The 22,024-nt window shown below is 43.7% G+C and overlaps 1 protein-coding gene across 1 annotated transcript in view; it reads right to left on the bottom strand.

The window, feature by feature from the left end:
* The window catches only part of Mvb12b (multivesicular body subunit 12B), a 153,560-nt gene extending 136,263 nt beyond the window's left edge, over positions 1-17,297 (bottom strand). Inside the window, exon 1 of the mRNA XM_013021529.1 lies at positions 17,174-17,297. Coding sequence (XP_012876983.1) covers positions 17,174-17,284 — 111 coding nt within the window. The 5' untranslated portion in view covers positions 17,285-17,297. The remainder of the gene's footprint in view (positions 1-17,173) is intronic.
* Positions 17,298-22,024: the final 4,727 nt, after the last annotated feature.

The raw sequence follows: 22,024 nt of genomic DNA, 5'->3' as shown, positions 1-22,024 counted from the left end.
AAGGAAGGAAGGAAGGAAGGAAGGAAGGAAGGAAGGAAGGAAGGAAGGAAGGAAGGAAGGAAGGAAGGGAGGGAGGGAGGGAGGGAGGGAGGGAGAGAAAGAGAGAAAGAAAGAGAGAGAGAGAGAAAGAAAAAGAGAAAAAAGAAAAGAAAACAGACCCACGTGTATAGAGGAATTACAGCTGACTTCTCATAACAAGCAATGCATGTCATCAGACAATGGAGTAGCAACTTTAAAGTACTGGGAAAACATAGCCATTCAGACATCTAGGCCCTGAGAAACCTTTTAAAAGCAAAGATGATGTTTAAATAGAGATATAGGTTGACCCATTGCAACAATGAGATGTACAAGACACTATGGTGAAAAACAAAGTCTATAATTTAGGCAGGGAGGGGGGGCAGTGCAGTTGAGGAGGTGGGAGGGAAAGGATGGTAGGGGAAAAACAAAGGAGGAGGCAACAATGCTTGATAAGAAATGTACTCATTACCTTGCTCATGTATCTATAACCCCTCTGTACGGTATTTTCACAATAAAAAACTTATTTAAAAAAAAGCAAAGATTAAACAAAGGCTTTTACCAGGCATAAAAAAGCTGACAATACATTGACAATACAAGTAATGTTCAAAAAAGTTCTTATGAAGCTGGACACCAGTGGCTCACATGTAAGCTACTCAGAGGCTGAGTCCTGAGAATCAGTTTGAAGTCAGCCTGAGCAGAAAAGTCTGTAAGACTCTTATCACCAATTAACCAGCAAAAATCCAGAAGTGGAGCTGTGGCTCAAGTAGCAAAGAACCAGCCTTGAGCAAAAAAGCTAAGAAAGAGCACAAGGCTCTGAATTCAAGCCTCAGTACCAGAACACATCCACAAATACATAAAGAATTCTTCCAGCTTAATAATAACCCAGTAAAAATGAGTTAAAATTTTGAACACACATTTCACCAAAGAAGCTAATGATAAAGAAGCTCAAAATCTTTAGTTATAAATGAATACAAACACGATCCATAAACAAATACACCCATTCTGGAATGGCTGCATCGAAGAATGCACATGTGAAGTTTGGCAAGAGAGTAGGACAGATGAAACTCTAATACTTAGCTGATAGCACTGTCATACAATAAAATCACTTGAAAACAAGTTTGGTAGCTCCTTAAAGAGTTAAACATTTGTCTACCACACCATCCAGCCCGTCTACTCCTGGAAATGAATGTGAATCTCCAGAGTAGCTTTATCCCTAATCACGCAAATGAGAAATGACCCAAGTAGCCACAAACTACTGATATGCTCAACAGTATAAGTGAATCTCAGAGCAATTATTTTCAGATAAAAAAGCCAGAGGAAAGTTTCTGAAAGAAACTAGACCTCCTCTTTCCTCCCCCACCCCCCCAAAAAGGAAAAGAGCTAGAAAATGCAAGCTACTCCACGCCAACATAAGTGACCAGTGGTTTCCTATGGATATGGGCAGCAATGTGAGGGATGAGCTATCAAAAGCACAAGGGAACAACTGGGAGTGATGGTGGGCAGGTTCATGTTTCCACAGTGACGGTGGACATAAAGCATACATAGCTATGTCCATGTACACATGAGCTATATGCAGTGTATTATATGTCAATTATGTCCCAATACAGATACAAAAAAAATACACACCAACAGAAACCAAAGTCAAATACACACATAACAGGAAAGCACTGAGCACTGATAGCACATGACTATAATCCTAAGTACTCGGGAAGCTAGATCTGAGGATCTTGGTTTGAAGACAGCCTGGGAAGGGAAGTCCGGGAAACTCTAATCATAATCAGCCAAAAGCTGGAAGTAGAGGTATAGCTCAAGTGGTAGAAGGCTAGCCTTGGTGGAAAAGCTAAACAAGAGCATGAGATCCTCAGTTCAAACCCAGTTCTGGCACATAGACATGTATACACATGCACACATGCACACTCACACACACCAGAAATGCAAGGCGTATGACGGATATGTAAAACTTTTCCTGAAGGATAGAAGCAACATCTAAATAAATAAAAACACAAACCAGGTTCCTAGGCAAAAAAACACAAAATTATAAACATGTTGATTCCTCTTGAATCAACCTATTAACTCAGTTCAACTGTACTGAGAATCAAAACATAATATTTTGTGCAAACTGACAAGTTGATGCCATGGTTCTTTTAGAAAAGATAATATATGCTAATAAAAAATTTTTAGAAAAAGAAAAAGGAAAATAGCTGTATTAGGCATTAAAACATGTTATTAAAACCTGAGCGATTATGCTAAGTGAAAGAAGTCAAGTAAAAAAAAAAGTCACACATTTTATGGTTCAATTTCCATGAAATGTCTGGGCTCAAAAGTTCTGTGCAGACAGAATGTAGACCCGTACTGGCCAAAGGCTGGTGGGGGAAGGGGAGCAGCTTCTTAATGGGTACAGGATTTCCTTTGCAGGTGACAGCAATATTCAGTAATTTGGGAGAGACAGTGGCTGCATGCATTATCAATGGTCTCAATGCCACTGGAATGGCTCACCTGAAAATGGTAAATTCTATCATATAAGTAATTTTAACCTCAGTTTTTAGAAAATCAAGGAACTTCCAACTGCAAATGTGCATTATAGGAATAAGCTCAATAGATTCATGAAACAGAATACAGCCTAGGAAATGCCCCCTCTTTGGGGTTAAGCACCTATCACCCTGCTGCTGTCTCACAGCTGACACCAGACTCCTTTCTAAATCAAGAGATGCCTGTAGGCCTCAACTTATAAGGAAGATATTGTGACTTTGTCATAACGCAGCACAAACGCTGGGGTAGAATGCTATGGCCATGCTATGCTGTTAGATGTAGAACCTGACTACACTTGAGTGTTTTGGAGGTCCCAGGCCTGGGCCTGCTGCAGGGTGGCTGCTGGGCCCAGGCCCTACATTCCAGTCCTAAAGGGTGTGCATGCGACTCCAGGATCTACCCTCTGCACTGCCCACAGGCTCTGTCTTGGGAAAGCAGGGGTCTGAGAGAGACAACAATAAAGCTCATTTTTGTTTACCTCAAGCAGTTCTCTGCCTAGGGCCACTACCCCTTCAGGGTAAAGAGGCTACTCTGGATTTCAGCTCCAGGATAGGAAATGAGCTCTTGAGTCAGCCTGAAGCACTAGGCTGGGTATATGTGAGAGACTGCACTCATTCAGGACAGCAGCAGCACAGCAAACCCACAGGTAGGATGTGCTTAGGAAATGGCCACATATTTGGGGGGGAAAATAAGATGGACCCCATCTGCTATTAGACTTCAAAATATAGATCTAGGTATTTAAACTGCTGAATCAATAAGACAAGATGCAATGGTAGGTAAAAAATATACAGTATTTCTATTATCTTTGGGTCAGAAAAAAAAACTTGAACACAAATATTTATGTTCAGATTTAGAGGTAAGTTGCAAAAATAGTTCAAAGAATGTCTTTATGCTTTGTCCTCAGATTTTCCATTATGCTATATATTACATGTATACACCTTTCTATATAATCTGTGTGCATGCAGTTATTTTTTTCAGGTGTTCATCGGCATGCTATGTCCTCTTCATGCACCATATCTGGAGGTACAGGGTCTCTATGTCTCATCACTGTGAATGCTAGCTTGGACCACTCACTAAAGGTGGTATCTGCTTCATTTCCCAAATTTTATTCCTCTGGAACTAATGAGCATCTTGTAGGAGGTACTTTGAGACTTACATGTATTTGTTCTGCACAAAAATTGACTGCTATTCTTACCTTTTTAGAAAGTATTTAAAAAAGAGAGAGAGAGAAAAGGGGAGGGAGGGAGGGAGGGAGGGAGAGAGGAAAAGGAGAGGGAGAGACCAAATAAATCAACTATAAAAACCAGATATTAATGGTAAAAATAGAAATAGCAAGTAAATATGAAAAGATGCTCGGCTTTACTAATTTCAGAACTCCAAGTTAATACAATTAACTCTTGCCTTGGAAAAATAATTAGAAGACTGAAAATAAGGAGTTATGGTAGGGATGAGAGTATACAGGTATTTTTTGCTTGCTGTTTATGTTTTTCAAAAGCTGTCTGGAAGAAACCTACTAGATTCTTTAATATGCACCCCTTTTCATCCACCAGCATGCACCCATACCTATGTACAGGGTGCTCTCTACAATTGAAAAGGAAAAATCTCAGTCTTCCTTGCAGGACAGTGGTTAAAAAGTCACTGTACATTATTAAAGAATGAGGTTGGTCAAGCACTGTAGCTTACATACACCTTTAGGCTTAGCTACTCAGAAAGCTGAGAGCTAAGGATCATGATTTCAAAGCCAGCCCATGCAGGAAAGCTGTGAGACTCTTATCTCTAATCTTACCAAAAAGCCAGAATAAAGCTATGGCTCAAATGGTAGAGTGACAGTCATGATCAGAAAAGCCAGAGGATAGCATCCAGGCCTTGAGTTCAAGCCTCAGTACTGGTACAGAAAAATAAAATGAGGTTGGGCTTGAAGTCATGATGTAAAAAGACTTCCTATGTGTATTTTAAGAGAAAAGAAGTTCAAGGTACATTATTGGTAGCATATGCATAAATAGCAATAATGATTAGCTAGCAGCTAAGAGGACTGCTCTAGTCCATCACTGTTCTTAGGACTTTAAGAGTGCTAGCTTGTATACGCCTGACCACAATTCCATGAAGAAAGTTCTATTACTAAACCTCACTTTACAGACAAGAAAACTGAGGCCCTAAGAGGCCAAGTAACTTCACCAAAGCCACACAGCTTTGAATCCACATAGAAATGCAGAGTCTAAGCTTTTAACCAGTAAACTACCTAACCTCTCTAAAAGTAGGTATTTGAGAATTTTATGGAAAAAGGATTAGAAAGATGTGGACGCACTAACAGCAGATAGTAGAATACTAGTGGTGTTAAAACAAGTCTTTCCAAAGACGTGGATTACCAATAATACGTAGGTGGAAGGAAGGGGCAGGGTGATGGGTCCTGAGACGTCTGCTGCTCCTCTGATTTCCCTATTTGGAGTAAGTATGGCGAGCTAGGTCTTTGCACTTGCCTCTCAAATCCTCAGCTCCAGCTACCACTATTCCTCATGCCCACGTGACCACCCTCATGCAAATGACCTGCTAGTACCTTAAACAACAACCCCCAAATGCAGAAAGGTGGCCCTGAAGCACTGCAAGGAGGTTCGTGGGCTTTATGCAATTACTGCCAAGTCATTAATGAGCACACATTGGCAAACTTCCTGCTTGTAGACATAAGAAGAAGGCTGAAACATAGATGCTTTGGAAAGATTTCTGACAGGCTAAGAAATGCACACATTCTCTGGTTAATCCTAAACTAACATACAATTAGAGCAGAACAGTACTTCCTCATTCAGAAATCTGTATCACATAGACTTTTCCTTATTCCTCCCGCTAGGTACAACTAAGATCCAGGGCATTACATGAAAGGTGAGCACACATGCAAGACCAGCCAGTGGGCTCAAGACCTAAAGAACCACAGAGGCCCAACAAAAGCCAGCTTTCAAGCAGGCAGCCTAGCAACACAGAACACTTGCACTCAAAATCCCTCTCCTCTGACTTAACATACATAAGTAGTCCACCTTCTATTATTACTAACCAAATGTGTGCAGAGCAAGTTTTATTGAAAAGTGTGTATTTTGGCTCTTGGTTCAGAAGGTCCAGGGTTGAGGGGCCGCATCTGGTGATGGCCTTCTTGCTTGCTGAGGCCTGAGGTGATAGAGGGTATCATATGTAGAAGGCCAGGGAGCCTGTGTATGTGTGTGTGTGTGTGTGTGTGTGTGTGTGTGTGTGTGAGAGAGAGAGAGAGAGAGAGAGAGAGAGAGAGAGAGAATCTCGTGGTCTCCCTCCTCCTCCTCGTTCCTGCTTTCTTCTCTCCATATTTTTATTTACTATTATTATTTTGTGGTACTAGAGTTTGCACTCAGGAACTTGAGCTTCCCAGGCAATGGTTTTACCACTGAAACACGCCTCCAGTCCATTTTCCCTCACCCTAGTAAAAATAAAGCCACATGACTCCTCTCATGTCTCTACACCAAGGACCTCATCTACTTCCCAGCCTTTCCCAAAGGTCTCCACCTCTAAAAACCTCTCAGGTTGATCAAGTTTCCATCTTCTTAATATCTCACATGAAGCTCTGGGAGGAACACTCAAACTACATCCAAACCAAAGCACATAAAGAAGAACCAAACTGAAATTTGAGAACTGAAAAATACAATAACTGAAATGAACTCAAGGGTCAGGGTTGAGAACAGAAACCATGGGCTGGAAGACACGGTAGAGATTGCCCAGTGTGAACAACAGGGGGAAAAAATGCTTAACAAAAACAAGAATAGCACCCAGAGACCTAGGAGACAATAAGAGAAGAAATAACATTGGGTCATAGGAGTGCCAGCAAGAGAGCTGCTAAAAATATAGTTGAACAAATAATTCTTAAAACTTTCAAAATTTGGCAAAAAGCAAAAGAGATAAAAAAAAAGTTAATACCCAACAACATAAATCCACACCCAAATACATTATAGTCAAACCACTGAAAAATTAAGAGAAAAAATTAAAGTAGTGAGGAAGAAATATCTTTTTTAATTTTATTTTTTGGTTAGCTGTGGAGCTTGAAATCAGGACCTGTGTGCTGTCCCTGAGCTCTTTTGCTCAAGGCTAGCACTCTACAATTTTGAGCCATAGTGCCACTTCCAGTTTTCTGGTGATTAATTGGAGATTAGAATCTTATAGACTTTATAGACCTTACTGCCTGCACTGGCTTTGAACTATGATTCTTAGGTCTGAGCCTCCTGAGTAGTTAGGATTACATGCATAAGTCACCAGCGCCCAGCAAGAAATGATATGAGAGAGAAAAAACTATCCATATGACAACAGATCTCTCAGTAGACACCAGACTGACCATAAGGAAGGGCACAACATCATTATTCAAATGCTAAAAATTGTCAACTAAGCATTCTATATCCAGTGTCATTCTCTTTGGGAATAAAAGTAAAATGAAGACATTCTGAGATAAAGAAAAAAAAAGACACATGGTAAGCAAAAACCTATGAGTAAGTAAAATTAATGTCTCTTCCTCTTGAACTTCCTAAATGAGGTTTGATTGTAGAATTAAAAGTTGTACCACTGGTCCAATATGGTTTTAAATGTAAATATAGGAAATACTTAAAAATATTTTGAATTGTCAGTGAGGGATGGTAAAGGCAGACAAAGCTGAGTAAGAGTTTTAGACTTTTATAGAGTTTTAGGCTTTAAAAAATTTATTTTCTTGTAAAGTTGCTGTACAGAGAGAGGTTACAGTTACATCTTTTTTTTTTTTTTAGTCCACTTGTGGGGCCTGAACTCTGGGCCTGGGCACTGTCCCTCAGCTCTTCAGCTCAAGGCTAACGCTCTACCACTTGAGCAACAGCGCCACTTCTGGCTTTTTTCTTTTTGCTTATGTGGTGCTGAGGAATCAAACCCAGGGCCTCATGCATGCAAGGCAAGTGCTCTACCACTGAGCCACCTTCCCAGCCCCTACAGTTACATCTTGTCAGGTATTGTTACCCCCTCCTTTTTCTCCCACTATCCCTTCCCTCCCCTACCTTCCCCACTTCCCCTCCAAATTCTAAGTTCATTTCCAACACAGTGTTAGACTTTTAATAGTAAAAATCATCTTTAATTTTAAGAGCTGGGGCTCTTGCCTACAATCCTACCTACTCAGGAGGCTGAGATCTGGAGTTTGAAAGTATCCCAGGCAGAAAAGTTTGCTAGATTATATATCTCCAAAATAACTAGCAAGAGTTCAAGTAGTAGGGTGCCAGCTGAGTGAACAAACTGCATCAGCACAAGCCCCTGAGTTCAAACACCAGTACCCCAAAACAAAAAGAACAAAGACACACACATAAGCAGAAACACACACACACACACACACTCATTCCCGGTGTGAATACCAAAAAAGAAAAAACTACAGAGATAACACTACAAAAAGAAATGACCACTTCTATCAGCTAAGACAAAATTCTAACAAATGCTCAACTAACCCACAAGAATGTAAGAGAGAGAAAACAAAACAAAACAAACAACAATAAAAAAATACAATGGTATGTCTAGGCCCTAACAAAGAATAACTACACTAAGAGTAAATGGCCCAAATACACCAATTAAAAGATTGGTAGAGCAGATAATAATATAGTTATATATCTACATAATTAACATAGGTTAACTTTTACCTGTTCATAAAAAACTTAGTTTAAATATCATGCCATAAATAAGATGAAAGAAAAAGCATGGAAAAAAAGATACTCTATGCAAAAGGAAAAAGGAATAGCTACATTGAAAGAGATAAAATAGACCTCAAGGCTAATAAAATTATAAGACAGAATGTCACATAATTATAAAACAGTCAATCCACCAAGAACACACATTGATCTGAAAGTACCATCCAGCAGTCCTAAAAAATATGTGTGAAGCAAAATCTGACAGAAATGAAAAGAAAGATAACCCCACCATTTATAGTAGGAGACCTCAATAAACCTCTCTCAAAAACTGACCAAAATTGCTGGGCACCTATGGCTTCCGCCTGTAATCCTAGCTACTCAGGAGGCTGAGATCTGAGGATCATATTTCAAAGTTCATGAAACTATTATCTCCAATAAACTACCAGAAAACCAGAAGTGGTGCTGTGACTCAAGTGGTAGAGTGCTAGCCTTGAGCTGAAGAGATGAGGGACAGCACCCAGGCCCAGAGTTCAAGTCCCACAATCAACAGCAACAACAAAAAATTGACCAAAATGGACAAAAAGAATCAGCAAGAACATACAGAACACAAGAGCACTATCAGCTGACAGACTCTAATTGCCATTTAGAAAACATGCCACTCAACATTAGAATGCAATACTTTCTTCAAATGTCCTTAAAACATATACCTTCAAATGAGCTATAGAAACCTTTACAAAGTTTAAAACTGAAATAATTTGGAATGTGTTCTCCAATCATAATGTAATCAAATTAGAAATTACTAACAGAAGTGTTACAGAAAAATTCCAAAGTAGTTAAAGACTAAATAATCTATGGGTCAAAAAAGTCTAAGGGAAAGTTTAAAAATATATTAAAAGGAATTAATGTAACTATAACATGAAAATTTGTGAGACATAATGAAAGTAGTCCTGAAAGGGAAGTTTACATAACAGAATTCATTCATTAGGAGAAGCTGGTGGTGTGTATCAACTTATAGAGCATCTACCTAGCAATATAAGGCCTTGAGCTCAAATCCCAGTACTGCCCGCCCCCCAAAAATATGAGGAAAATCTCAAATCCGTAATCTACCTCAAAAACCTAGAAGAAGCAGAAAGAAAGGAGAAAACAATAAAGAACAGAATCAAAGGGATGGAAAACATAAAAGCAATAGAGAAAAAACAATGAAACAAAGAGCTGGTTTTTGGAAAATATTAATAAAATAATCAAACCTGTAGGAAGCATGACAAAGAAGATACAATTATCTAGATAAGTAGATGATAGATAATTAGATATAAAGCATTTCAGACTCTGTAGACATCAGAAATGCTATGAATAATTCTATACACATCTTAGAGGAAACAAACCAAATTCCTTAGAAGAAAAAAAACTATTACAACTCATCTAATATAAAATTGGTTATACAAATAGCCCCATAACTATTAAGGAAAATGGATTTGAAATCTAAAAACTTTCAAAGCATAAATCTTCAGACCCAGGAGGCACACTGGAGAATCCTATCTAATGGCAGAAGAATAATTAACACCAGCTAGCCATAGTGGCTTCCAGAAAACAAAATTTATCTTCTAAGTCTGGGATTCCACCACACAAAAACTTTGAAAAAAAAAAAACCAACAACAAAAAAAAAGGCCACCTCAGGTTAATACCTTTCATGAACAGAGGTGCAAAAATTCTTAACAAAGTATTAGCAAAAAGAATTCAGCAATAAACAAAAGAATCATATACGATGATCAAGTAGGATTCATACTGAGAATACAAGGCTGGTTCAATATTTTTTTAAAAATCAATCAATTCTCCCCCACCCCAAAAAAATAAATAAATAAAAATAAATCATGTGATCATATTACAGTTGATACTACTGACAAAAATTCAGAAGCAATGTACAGTAAAATCCCACCCAAACCACACTACTGGCTCCTGCCCACGTTCTCTTTCCTGGGTGACCCTACGTAGCATGACATGGTACTTCTCTTGGCAAATCTGAGTAACAACCCATCTTCCAGTGGCAATCCTCTTCTGGACCACTGGCAACATCTTACCTGAATAAGCACAAGATTCAGGCATGCTGTAAAACAGAAACATACTCAACCTTCACTGTGTATTGTGTTTGTACTACCATGTCAAAATTTGGGTAAATGGGTAAATGCATAGGCTGGACCTCTGAATTACTTTTACCAGTGCATGTAAACCTATAACTGCCTCGAAAATAAGAAGTTTAACTAAAAAGAAAGCAAAAAATAATAGAGAATAAAAAAATAAAGCAAGACTAAAGCACAGACACCCACCTCATTCATTTCTATCATCAATCCAGTAAGCTGTTTTATTCTAATAGATCTATCTAAAGGCTTCAGACAGAAGGAAAGTTCTGGAACAAGCTGAATGAGTTAGGTGTGGAGGAAGCCAAGAGTGAGAACAGAAGACTGTGGGTCCATGCTAGGGAGATGTGAGAGATGTGAGACTGGGGGATGGGGAACCCAGAAGACAAGACTAGACCTCCACAGCCAGGTACTGGAAGCCCCTGTTCCTTACAGAGCCATCCAGATTCCTGGTCTTGGCATCTGCCCACCTCCTGGAGGCCAGACACTGTCTCACTGGGACACGTGCATCCTCTCAGGCCCAGCCCTGTCCCCAGCAGGTCACAGAGGTTTGCCAATTCAGGCCACCCATAACAAAGGCCCGAGGGCTGATCATAAAACCATTTTCCATGTTTTTAGTAAATCTCCATGTAATGTGTTTTCTATCAAAACAAAAAAGGAGGAACACCTGGTGCCTTTTAGCCAAACAAGCTCTGGTACTGAAAATAAACCAAGTCTGCATGTGGCTATTTTTCTAGTCAGGAAGGAGGTGGTGCAGCCATGTGCAAAGGCGTGTGCGTGTGTGTGTATGTGCGTGTGTGTATATGCGTGTGTGTGTGCGCGTGTGCGTGTGCGTGTGTGTGTGTGTGTGTGTGTGTGTGTGTGTGTACCACAAGGCACAACTGCTGCCCTGGTCTGACCTGCTGTGGGGGGTAGGCGGTCACTGGAGGTACAGCCTGTGGCTCTGGGCTCTCACTGTCCTCCAGCCGAGAGGCACAGCGTGGTTTTCCTGTCCCCTCGCAGCCTCTCACCACAACTTCAGCTTTCTGGAGATCCATGTGACCGCACTGATTGGACCAGCTGCACGACCGGGGCTCATGTTTTCCACATGATATCTACCATATGCTGTTAACAAGGTATGGCCCCCAGCCTCCCATGCTTCTCATCAGGATTTTTAACTCCTTGAACACTGTATAAAAGTGTAAGCTTTCTTGAGTAGATTCTCTCTGTCTTCTTTCCCTCATTTGCAAACGTTTGGTTTTTAACCTGTCCTTCCCATGGTCCTTAAACTCAGCCTATTCCCTGGAGAAGAGCTTATCTCCTCCAGTATTCCCACCACCCCTCATACCTGGCAGCTCAAGATCTGAGCTCTAATTATTCAGAAGATTCCTAATTCATCTGATATATGTTATACAAGTCCAATAGTTTTTATTGTTGTTGTTTCTTTTTTCTGAGGTACTGGAATTTCAACTGAGGACCTTGTGCCTACCAGAAAGGCGCTTTGCCACTTGAGCCATACCCCCATACCCTTTTTGCTTCTGATATTTTTCAAATATGGTCTCACATTCATGCCCAGGCTAGCTTGGACTGTTTCCTATATAATGAGGATGATAGGTGTGCCCCTACCATGTCCATCTTTTTATTGGTTGAGATGAGGTCTCATCAACTTTTTGTTTGGGTTGGCCTCAAACCGTAATCCCCAAAGCTACCTTTTGAGTAGCTAGGATTGCTAGCATGAACCACTTTGCCAAGTTCAAGTCTAAGAGTTTTTAAGAAAGGCTTTGCTGTCTAGTTTCAACACTTGGAGAGAGAGACAGAGGCAGAGACAGAAAGAGAAAAATAGAAAGAGAAATAGAGAGAGAGAGTAGGAAAAGAAAGAAAGAAGAAAGGAGGGAGGGGAAGGGCTGGCTTTCAGGACAACAAATCCACGCTGCCCAGGGAGGCAATATGATAGAGGGCATGACCAAAAGCTAAATGTAACACTCTAGGTTTTGTCTGACATGACTCTGCTTCCCTATTCCCCTGTCCCACCTGGCCCGGCTCCATCTCCCCTGTGTGTCCTGTCCACCTCCCCTCACTGTGGGTTCCTTCCCATAAGCAAAACATGCTCAACACTTGCTTAAAGAGCAAAGAGGAAAGGACTCTAAAGGTCACGTGATGTCTAGCCGCCACTTTCCCTTGTCTCCCTTCCTCAAAGGCACTCATGTTTGAAGTGGAACTGGGGTTCACACAGCACAGCAGCAGCCTTGAGTGAAAAAGACAGGCAAGAGCTCTCGGCCCTGAGTTCAAGTACCAGTACAAACACAAAGGCATCGGTGCTCAACCTCTTATTGTGTTATAAATATGCCCTCCAAGAACCATTGGAATCATAATGACAGACATGAAAACAACGAATTGTCTCAGAAAGGCAAAATTTACTTCTGCAGAAGACTGCGCCATCAGCCAAAAGTCTGGCAAGCCAGCACACAGGCAGGTGCTCCTCTATTTATCCCTAACACAGCAGGCCCTGCCCTCTGCTCAGATTGGTTGAGTTCATGTTCACAATCTGCTTGTGTGATTGACTAGTTGGAATAAGGCAAAAATGTATTTACAGAAGGTAACCTTGAAATAAGATTAATAGCATACAGGTGATCTCAAAATATGTCCACACCCTCTGCTATTTCTTGAATAATCTGGGGCATGTCTGAATTCAGTCTTGAAAAGAAAAACCTTACATTTCAAAAATGCTTCCTTATCCCAAAGCAGTTCCTCTTTTCCTTAACCAGAGCCAAGTCACCAGGCCAAAGCAAGAACTTTTAAACAACACACTTTGATAGAAAAGACTGGTTTTTCTCACAGTTGCCACCTCCTTCCTCTTCCTCCAATCCTGCATGGGGGTTTTCTCTGCCCATCCACAGTGGGCACAGGCTCTGCCTGAGTTCTGTGCCTTCTCTCAGGGTGGGTGGGTAGGGTTGTATCCAGTCCCCACCATCTGATAATGAGCTCCAACCTTCTCTCCAGCCCCTCAGACCTCAGGCTCTGGATGTCACGTGTGTACTTCAATCTCAACATGTCCCAAATGGATCCTATCTTTTCTTCCTGTCCTCACCTACCTATGTACCTGGGCTCCTATCTTAGTGGAGAGCATCAGTGTCCACTCAGCTGCCTGGCCAGGTAAACTCTGTGTCACCCTGATCCTTGCTTTCCTCTCCTCTCACCCAGCTCCCAGCACTCAATTTGCTTACTGCCAAAGAATGTATGTTCATGTTCCTTCCCCTTTTTCAGTTAATGGCCCATTGTGGGGCCAGCAACCTCAGCGTCCTAACCGTCCAGTTATTTCCTTGCTAAACAGTATGTAAATACCTGAAAAACAAACTAAGAACCTTTTCCTCAGAATCCTTTACTTACTCCCCCATGCTCCACTTAATAGTCTCAAGGCTGGATTGAGATTGGGCCTCATCCGTCCCTCCTTGGACCTTTCACTAAGGAAGCCAACATTCCAGGATCTGGAACATTGAGCATAAAAGTTGAAGGTCAATAAAAATCCCCGAAACCAACAGGTAATGATGCATAAGTAAATAAATAAATGAGCATTGTTCAGGAAAACTCCCACTAAGAAAAACTGGGTTTGAAAGGATGAGTATATTTGAGAGGGGGGGGCGGGGAGAGGGGAGAGAGGGGGAGGGAGGGAGGGAGGGAGGGAGAGAGGGAGAGAGAGAGAGAGAGAGAGAGAGAGAGAGAGAGAATGAAAGCCTCTTGGAAATCTGGAAAAGTGGGTGGACTCAAAGGTGTGGTGATGGCACAGAGTTACCTCCCATTACTGCAGCTATGCACACACACGTTGAAAAAGGTGAATGGATGTATGCAAAGGGTAAGATCCAGGCCACTGAAACACACCCACAGTGATCCTTGGCCTTCTGGATGTCCAGTTTGATGCCCCCCCCCAGCAAGGCAGCACCCCTGAGTGACCTGGAGATCAAAGCTAAATTCTGGGCAGAGGATTTGTAGCTCAAGGCCATCCTTGGGATGTTACAATTCTTGAAAAACCAACCACGTACCAGTGATGCAACACCTGTGCTTCCTTTGGCAAATGCCAGGCTCTTGCCACACAGAACCATTCTGTCAGACACTGTGGGATCATAAAGCCTGCAAGCCCTGCCTGACCTCTGCCAGCAGGAATAGGCGTCCTGGCCATGCTGAGATCTGAGCATGGGGCTTCAGAAGAGAAAGAGGAGGCTGATTTAAGTTAAGACCACAGACAGGGACAATAAATTGAGCTTACTGAATAATCCCTCCAGCCCCCACCCCTGGCCTAAGAAGCTTCCCTTGGCTGGAGAGAAAGGAAGTTAAGTAAATTCAGTGTTTGTAAATGAACCTTTGGTATCTTTGCTCTTTGAGCAGCCAGCAATGTCTAAACCTATTTTAAAACAGTTGTGCAATGTGGGGCCAGCAACCCAGCTGGTGCCTGACACTCAGGCCTGAGGGGTCACTGTACTTGGGGCCAGACCTCTGGGGAATGAGATGTTTATCTGAGAAGAGACACAGGGCCAGAACAAAGAGAGAGTTCCCATCGTTCTCCCTGAAGCCTGGGTAATTACCAGGCAAACTAGCTCCAGCCCTGGCCCTGCTCACCTTCCACTAAAATGCATGGTACAGCATGATCATGAAATGTGCTTATTAATTTTACTCATTTGACACTGCGCTCTTCTGCCCTGAGCTAGATGTTAGGAGAAAATGATAGGGATGGATTGTGCCCCTGTCAGGCTTGCTAAGACTTTCAGAAAACCAAACTATCAAAGGCCATTTACCACCCACTAGCCAAGCGCTCACGATGACCCCAGAGGTACAAACTGAATGTCGCAGATACTGATGGGCAGGAGAATGGCAGGACTCGAGACCCAGGGGCAGAGCTCGAACTCCCTTCCGACCCTCCCAAGAGAAGGACCCAGGACTCCATCCCCCCAGACTCTGAGATCCCAGCCCTGCCTTGATTCACGACGATGTGCTGCCTCAGACCTAATTCATCAAAAGACACTTTGGCTTCTCAAGTCAGGAACGTTTTTATTAGCTTCCCCAAGAGTTTCATGGCACAAAGCCATAACTAATGATTCTGTTTTATGGAAAGTTATACATTCCAATGGGGCTTTGAAGATAGGCAGCAGGTAAGATCCAACTCTTTGTCAAAAAAAAAAAAAAAGATTCCGTGTTCTTTCAGTTTTCAAATGTTTTCAGCTTTTAAACACTTTGGAAAATGACACACAGGAGTCAGCGCGGACAGACCCAGGAGAGAGCTGCCCTAACCACTGTTCAATGGGGCCTGATTTTGCCCACTCACCCCTCCTCCTGGGGATATCTGGAGATGCTGTTGGCTGTCACCTTCAGGGGACAGAACAGCTGCCACTGGCATCCACTGAGTAGAGGTCAAGAATAATGCTAAGCCTATCATCCTAGCTACTCAGGAAGCTGAGAGCTGTGGTTCAAAGCCAGCCCAGGCAGGAAAGTCCATGAGACTCTTACCACTGAGCCACCTTCCCAACCCCTCCATGAGACTCTTTATCTCCGATTAACCACAAAATGTTGGAAATGGAAGTGTGGTTCAAGCAGTAGAATGTCAGCCTTGAGCAGAAAAGCTGAGAGATAACATTTAGGCCCTGGAGCTCTATCCCCAGTAATTTCTCTCTCTCTCTCTCTCTTACACACACACACACACACACACACACACAATATGCTGCTGAATATCTCATGATGCACAGATTAGCTCAACAGCGAAGAATCATCTGATTATCTGACCCCAGCTGTCAATGGTGCGGGGAAGGGGAATTTCTGCCTAGGCCCAGGCATCCAGCCCCTCTACATTCCCCAGGGAAGTTGTGCCAGCTTCCAGTGCTGGCTAATGAGACCTGCATGCTTCCATTCTTACATATATTCTTTTTTTTTGGGGGGGGGGGTCTAGTCGTGGGGCCTGAACTCTGGGCCTGGGTGCTGTCCCTCAGCTCTTCAGCTCAAGGCTAGCGCTCTACCACTTGAGCCACAGTGCCACTTCTGGCTTTTTTCTTTTTGCTTATGTGGTGCTGAGGAATCGAACCCAGGGCCTCAGGCATGCAAGGCAAGCGCTCTACCACTGAGCCACCTTCCCAGCCCCCATTCGTACATATTCTTGGTGAACATTTTCATTGAACTACAATAAGATGTGATCATAAACAAAATGAGAAAGTATGTATAAGATCACCTGAGAATCTGAAACATACAACTATACTCTCCTGTGAAGCTTTCTCAGGTCACTCTGCAAGTGTTTAGCTCTGCCCAAATTGTAAATTACCTACTGAAACAACAACAAAAGTCCCTACCCACAGGGCTACTGAATGCAGCATGGAAGTCTGCTGCAGGGAAGATCACTACACTGGGGTGCTGTGACCCCTCGAAGCAGCCAGCTTAGGAGGATCGCCTCCAACTGGTCACTGAGGACCGGGACCCTGTCACCTCACCTCTGAGAACTCAAGTTCTAATCTTCAGAGTAGCGATAAAGCCATTGCCCTCCCAGTCTTCCCAGGCCTGGTGAGAGCTAAGTGAGTTCCTGGGTGGGAAAGCTGGTGAGCAATTGCATTTCACATATACCACCACACACCACCACGACCAATAGGATGCCATGAAGCTCTCTGGGAAATCAACAAAGCTATCACTTTGATTTTACAGAAGGGGAAAACAACCATCACAGAGGTCAAATGACAGGCACAGGGAAAGCCAGGAATGGCTCCTGCTGGCCTCAGATCCTCTGCCCCAAACTGGGCCCCAGCTTCCCATGCTTAGTTTCAGCTTGGAGAAGGAAGGAACACAGTTGACAAACAGTCAGAGGTTCCTGGACACGGAACAAAATGCACGACTAGTATCTTGACTTACTACATCATAGCCTGTCGGGGCTCGGTTCCGAGACGCCACCACCCCGACGCCTGTGATAGGGTCCATTGATGTCTCCGGCAAGGCTTCCGAAAGGTCTTTCACTTCAGGCATGGTGGACTGGTTCTGGTTCGGCAAAAGGGGAAGAAAGAAAGCACACAATTCAAACTTAGTGTCTCAAACGGAGAGAGCAAGAATCTTGGGCAACCATCCAGAGCTAAGCCAACACATGCCTGAGCTAGCTGAAGGATCTCTGGCCTCCTCTGAACCTTTCCCCAGATCAGGAATCCAAATTCCATGTGCCTGCTTCGAAGGTCATTCACTCAAATCTCAAATAACGTCATTCTTAACTCTTTCAGCAGGCTGCCTGATTTCTCCCTCCCTCCTTCCCTCCTTCCCTCCTTCCTTCCTTCCCTCCTTCTTCCTCCCTTCCTTCCTTCTTCCCTTCCTTCCTTCCATCCTTCTGTATATGAGTGTGTGTATGCTAGCATTGGGGTTTGAACTCAGAGCCTGAGCATTGTCCCTTAGCTTTTCTGCTCAAGATTAATGTTCTACTACTTTAGCCACAGCTCCACTTTCTGGCTTTTTGATGGTTAATTGGAGATAAAAGTCTCCTGCCTGGGCTGACTTCCAGCCACAATCCTCAGATATCAGCCTCCTCAGTAGGTAGGATTACAGGTATGAGCCACTGGCACCAGCCTGCCTGATTTCTGAACATATAATCATAGCTCCACTGAGGCTAACCTGTACATGGCTAACATCAGCTTTTGTTGTGTTCTCTCTCTTTCTCCCTCTCTCCCTCTCTTTTCCTTCCTCCCTCTCAATGGGGGCAAAGGCTTCTCAACCCACAGCCTCTGCCACCACAAAAGTCAACTCTCAGCAGGCAAATCTCTGCAGACAAGGAGGTCTGCAATCACAGAGAAGGTATTATGGGCCCTGAGCAAAGGAATGGTGTTTGAGTCTAGGCTCTATGACCTACCAAGTATGAATCTGACCAGGAGATTTAATCTCTTGCGACCTCGATTTTCTCAACACTAGCATAGGGTCACAATATGCTCTCAGAGCACGTGCAAAAACTTAACACACAACATTAATAAGGGACACCCAGTGGCCCTCAACAAAAAGCAGATGAGACTGGCAGGCATGGGGCACACAGTCCCAGGATAACTGGCAAGAAACAGAAAGGAGCCATCTCTAAAGGACCAGCAGATCCTTTTGATGAGTTTCACTGTCAGATCATGTGGGCATTTACTCAAAGTTAGACATTAATTCTTGCTGGACACGTTGGGTGAATGGGAGGTAAAAGGAAACTGTTACTCTACTTACTCTGCTGCTAGCTGGCTCTAGATGGGACCAGAGAAGATGAGTATAATGTGGAGAGCTCTAAGCCTGCGTAGCCCGAGTAGCTGAGAACAGAAAACAAATGAAAGAGGCAAGAGCACCTTCCATAAATGAAACAGTGCTTTTAACAGGTCCAGCCATGGGAAAGAACAAGTTAAATTCCATCCTCTGGAGCAGTGACACTCCACCAGCTGTAGGCCTGCCAGACCTCTCCAGGAAGGCCCCTGCTTCCACACAAAGCAAACACTCTGCCTCCCTAGGCAGGCAGTAGAATCACTGGTACTCCTAAGCCTGGAATCAGAACAAGGAGAGGCCACTGACAATGAGTGCAGTCTCCTGAAGAGAAGCCATCAAAAGGCTGCATGCAAGTGGTCTGTGTAGCCAGCGGAACCCACACGGGCTCCGGAAACAGACTTGTCACTGCGATGGAGACGGAGCCAAGTCCCTGATCAAGGCTAGGAAGCGCCTGGCACAGCTGCCCTCTCAGCTTGTGTGTGTGATAAAAGCAAATGTAAGTTATGATTTACTTACTTCTACCGAAAATAAGCTTACAGAAGGGCCAGGGCAGGGGGTAGGGAGCACACGGCATGGCTGCAGAAATTTGCTATTTTCAGATCTCATCTTGCAGCCAGGTTTATCTGTATAAAGCAAAGCACAGGGCTCTGTGCTGCCCACACTCAGTAGGCATTAAAGAAATATTTATTGAGTGACGATGCATGCATGGCCCCCGTATATAGTTAGAGTTAAATATCTGCACCTGCCTGGTCCAAAGCAAGCTCTTAACAAAACGTCTCTGCACCTGAAATATCCTGGATTATTAGGGATAACACAGAAAATAACATTGCTGTGGCTTGCAAAATATGGATACTTTCTGCTGTTGGCCACCAAAAATGCTTTGCCATGAACAGCTCATTAACAAATGTGCAAATCCTGCCAGTGTGAAATATCACACTGTGAATTTAATAAAGAACATGTGAGATAAGTTGTTGATTTTTTTTAGAAGATACTATACTGCCTTTACTACAGAGAGAGAGATAGAGAGAGTATGTGAAAGAATCAGGGAGGAAGGATTAAGGAAAGTAAAAAAGAACAGGAGAAGGATGGAAAGATAAGCATACATAAGAAATATCTTATTTTGCAGATAGCGTGGAGTCCTCGAGTTGCAGTGATGTCATGGCAGGGCTCTCTTGCTCCACCGGGCACTACCAATTGCAGGAAAGGCAAGGATGCTGTTCCCAGCATGCACCTGGGGAGGCGCCAGGCAGCAGCTTCCAAGATGGCTGCAGGCTGAGGTAGACAAAGAGCCCAGGCTGTTGGTGCTGGGGAGCCAGAGCCCGGCCTGCCCAGCCCATGCAGGCCAGCACAGCGGCGCAGCCCAGTGCATCTCCCCCGCCCCTCTCCTTCCCTGCCTGCTGTGCCCTGGGGATCAAGGCAGCCTTTGTGAAAAAGAGACAAATGGCTGCAGCCCACTCGGCAGTGGAGGAAGCCCCCGCCACCAGCCAAGGAGGCTTTTAATGAGAAACACCCAAGATATCCATGGCAGAGGCCATCGCTCAAAGCGGCTTGCCCTGAATTACATATTTTCTGACTGCAAATTACTTTTAACAGCGTCTCTACCGTCACTTCAATTGACCTTCCTAACAAAAGGCCATTTATTAACTGGCACTCCACGTTTCCCAGGCTGTTTGGAGCCTCAAGCCAGAGGGAAGGCATTGCAGACCCAGGGTTGCAGGCAAATGGGGAAGAAGAGACCATGAGTGTGAGCCTGTGGGACAAATCTAAGTGGGGAGGGAGAAAGGACAAGGAAGCCTAATACTGAAAGAATAATGTTAACCTGCATAACCGGAGGTGACACTGGATAAAACACAAAATTACGAGACCAACTTACAGAACTCTGATTTCATTTCAGCAGCTCCTTTTCTGGGCTCCACCTGAATCTGTGAGTCCTAACTGCACAAAACATGACAATACTTCCATTGCATTTGTGCTATGCTTTGCAAATCTCAAAACATTTCTCATAAGTTGGGTGCCGGTAATCCTAGCTACTCAGGAGGCTGAGAGCAGAGGATCATTGTTCAAAGCCAGCCTGGGGAAGGAAAGTTCCTGAGACTCTTATCTCCAAATTAACCACCCCAAAGGCCGGAAGTAGAGCTGTGAGTCAAGTAATAGAGCAAAAAAAGCTAAGGGATAGTCCCCAGACCCTGAGTTCAAGCCCTAATAGCAGCATGGAATTAAATAAATAAGTAAATTTTCCCCTGACTCCTCCTCATCTGAGAGGTAGCCTGACCTTGCTAGCCAAGCTTTACAGGGGAGGAAGTACCTCCCCAAATTCTCAGACACCCCCGCCCCACAGCAGCACCCACCTCCCCAGTCAGGCCTACTTTCCCTTATACTGCATATGGAAACCAACATCCAACCTAATCAAGAAAGCAGTTTCAACACTAATTATATTTTAAAATGCCAAAGCTCTTCTTTCTCTGGCCATAGCTCAATAAGTCAAACAAGGGAGAGAAAAGTACAGAAAGATAAAAGTAACCTGGGATTAATTTTCTGCGCACCTCAGTTTCAAGATTCAACATTCCCCTTATAAATAATTTACAACAATAAAAATGAGCTAAGGCCATGTTTGTGTAGGATGGAGGTAAATTCAGGCCTAATGAGGGAGATCCAGGCACAGGAGGGAACAGGTTGATCTATGGCCCAGGGTGTGCAGGATCCACAGCACACAGGGGCTCTATTACTGAGCGCAAGCTTCAGGGCCAACACGGACAAGGGAAGCTAGATATAGATCCCATCCAGCTGTGGCTACAGGGAAAGCCAAAAGTAGACCTGGTGCTTAGCAGGAGCATGCTAAGATTTCCCAAGACTTCAACAGTGAGTCTATCTGTAGCCAAGTCATTTCTTCCTCCCCTGGTCTTGGGCCTTGAATTTAGAACCTGGGCACTGACTCTGAGCTTCTTTGCTCAAGGCTAGTGTTGTACCTCCTGGGGCCATAGCTCTACTTCTGGATCTCTGGGGGTTAATTAGAGATAAGAGTCTCATGGATTTTTCCTGCCTGGGCTGGCTTTGAACCACAGTCCTCAGATCTCAGCCTCTTGAGTAGCTACGATTGCAGGCATGAGGCACCAGGGCCCAGCCCAAGATGGTTTTGAACACACGCCAGAGAAGGAAGGGAAAGTCCCTGGGAGTCACATCTGCTCTCAGGTATGGTGTGGACTGGCAGGAAGGAGGATGCAGTCTGTCACACTCTGCTCAGTGCCCAGCGGCGTGTGGCCGGCGGTGCTTGGGGCACAGACTCTGGCCCACAGCACCATGCCAATGGTGTCAGCCAGGATCACAGAGGAGACGACTTTAACTACAAGGCCCCCCGCACACAGACGGCGTGCCCACAGCTGCCTTGTAGCTGATCAAAGAATCACCACAACAGTGTGATTAATCGAAGAGTCAGCAGCACTGGCTTAACCCACGCAAGCATTGTTTCAGAATCAAAGCCCGCATATCACCCGGGCCTGA

Source organism: Dipodomys ordii, unplaced genomic scaffold (genome assembly GCF_000151885.1).
Source record: "Dipodomys ordii isolate 6190 unplaced genomic scaffold, Dord_2.0 Scaffold55, whole genome shotgun sequence".
Classification (NCBI taxonomy): domain Eukaryota; kingdom Metazoa; phylum Chordata; class Mammalia; order Rodentia; family Heteromyidae; genus Dipodomys; species Dipodomys ordii.
The sequence above is the reverse complement of the archived record's forward strand: the minus strand, read 5'-3'. Positions and strand labels throughout refer to the sequence as shown.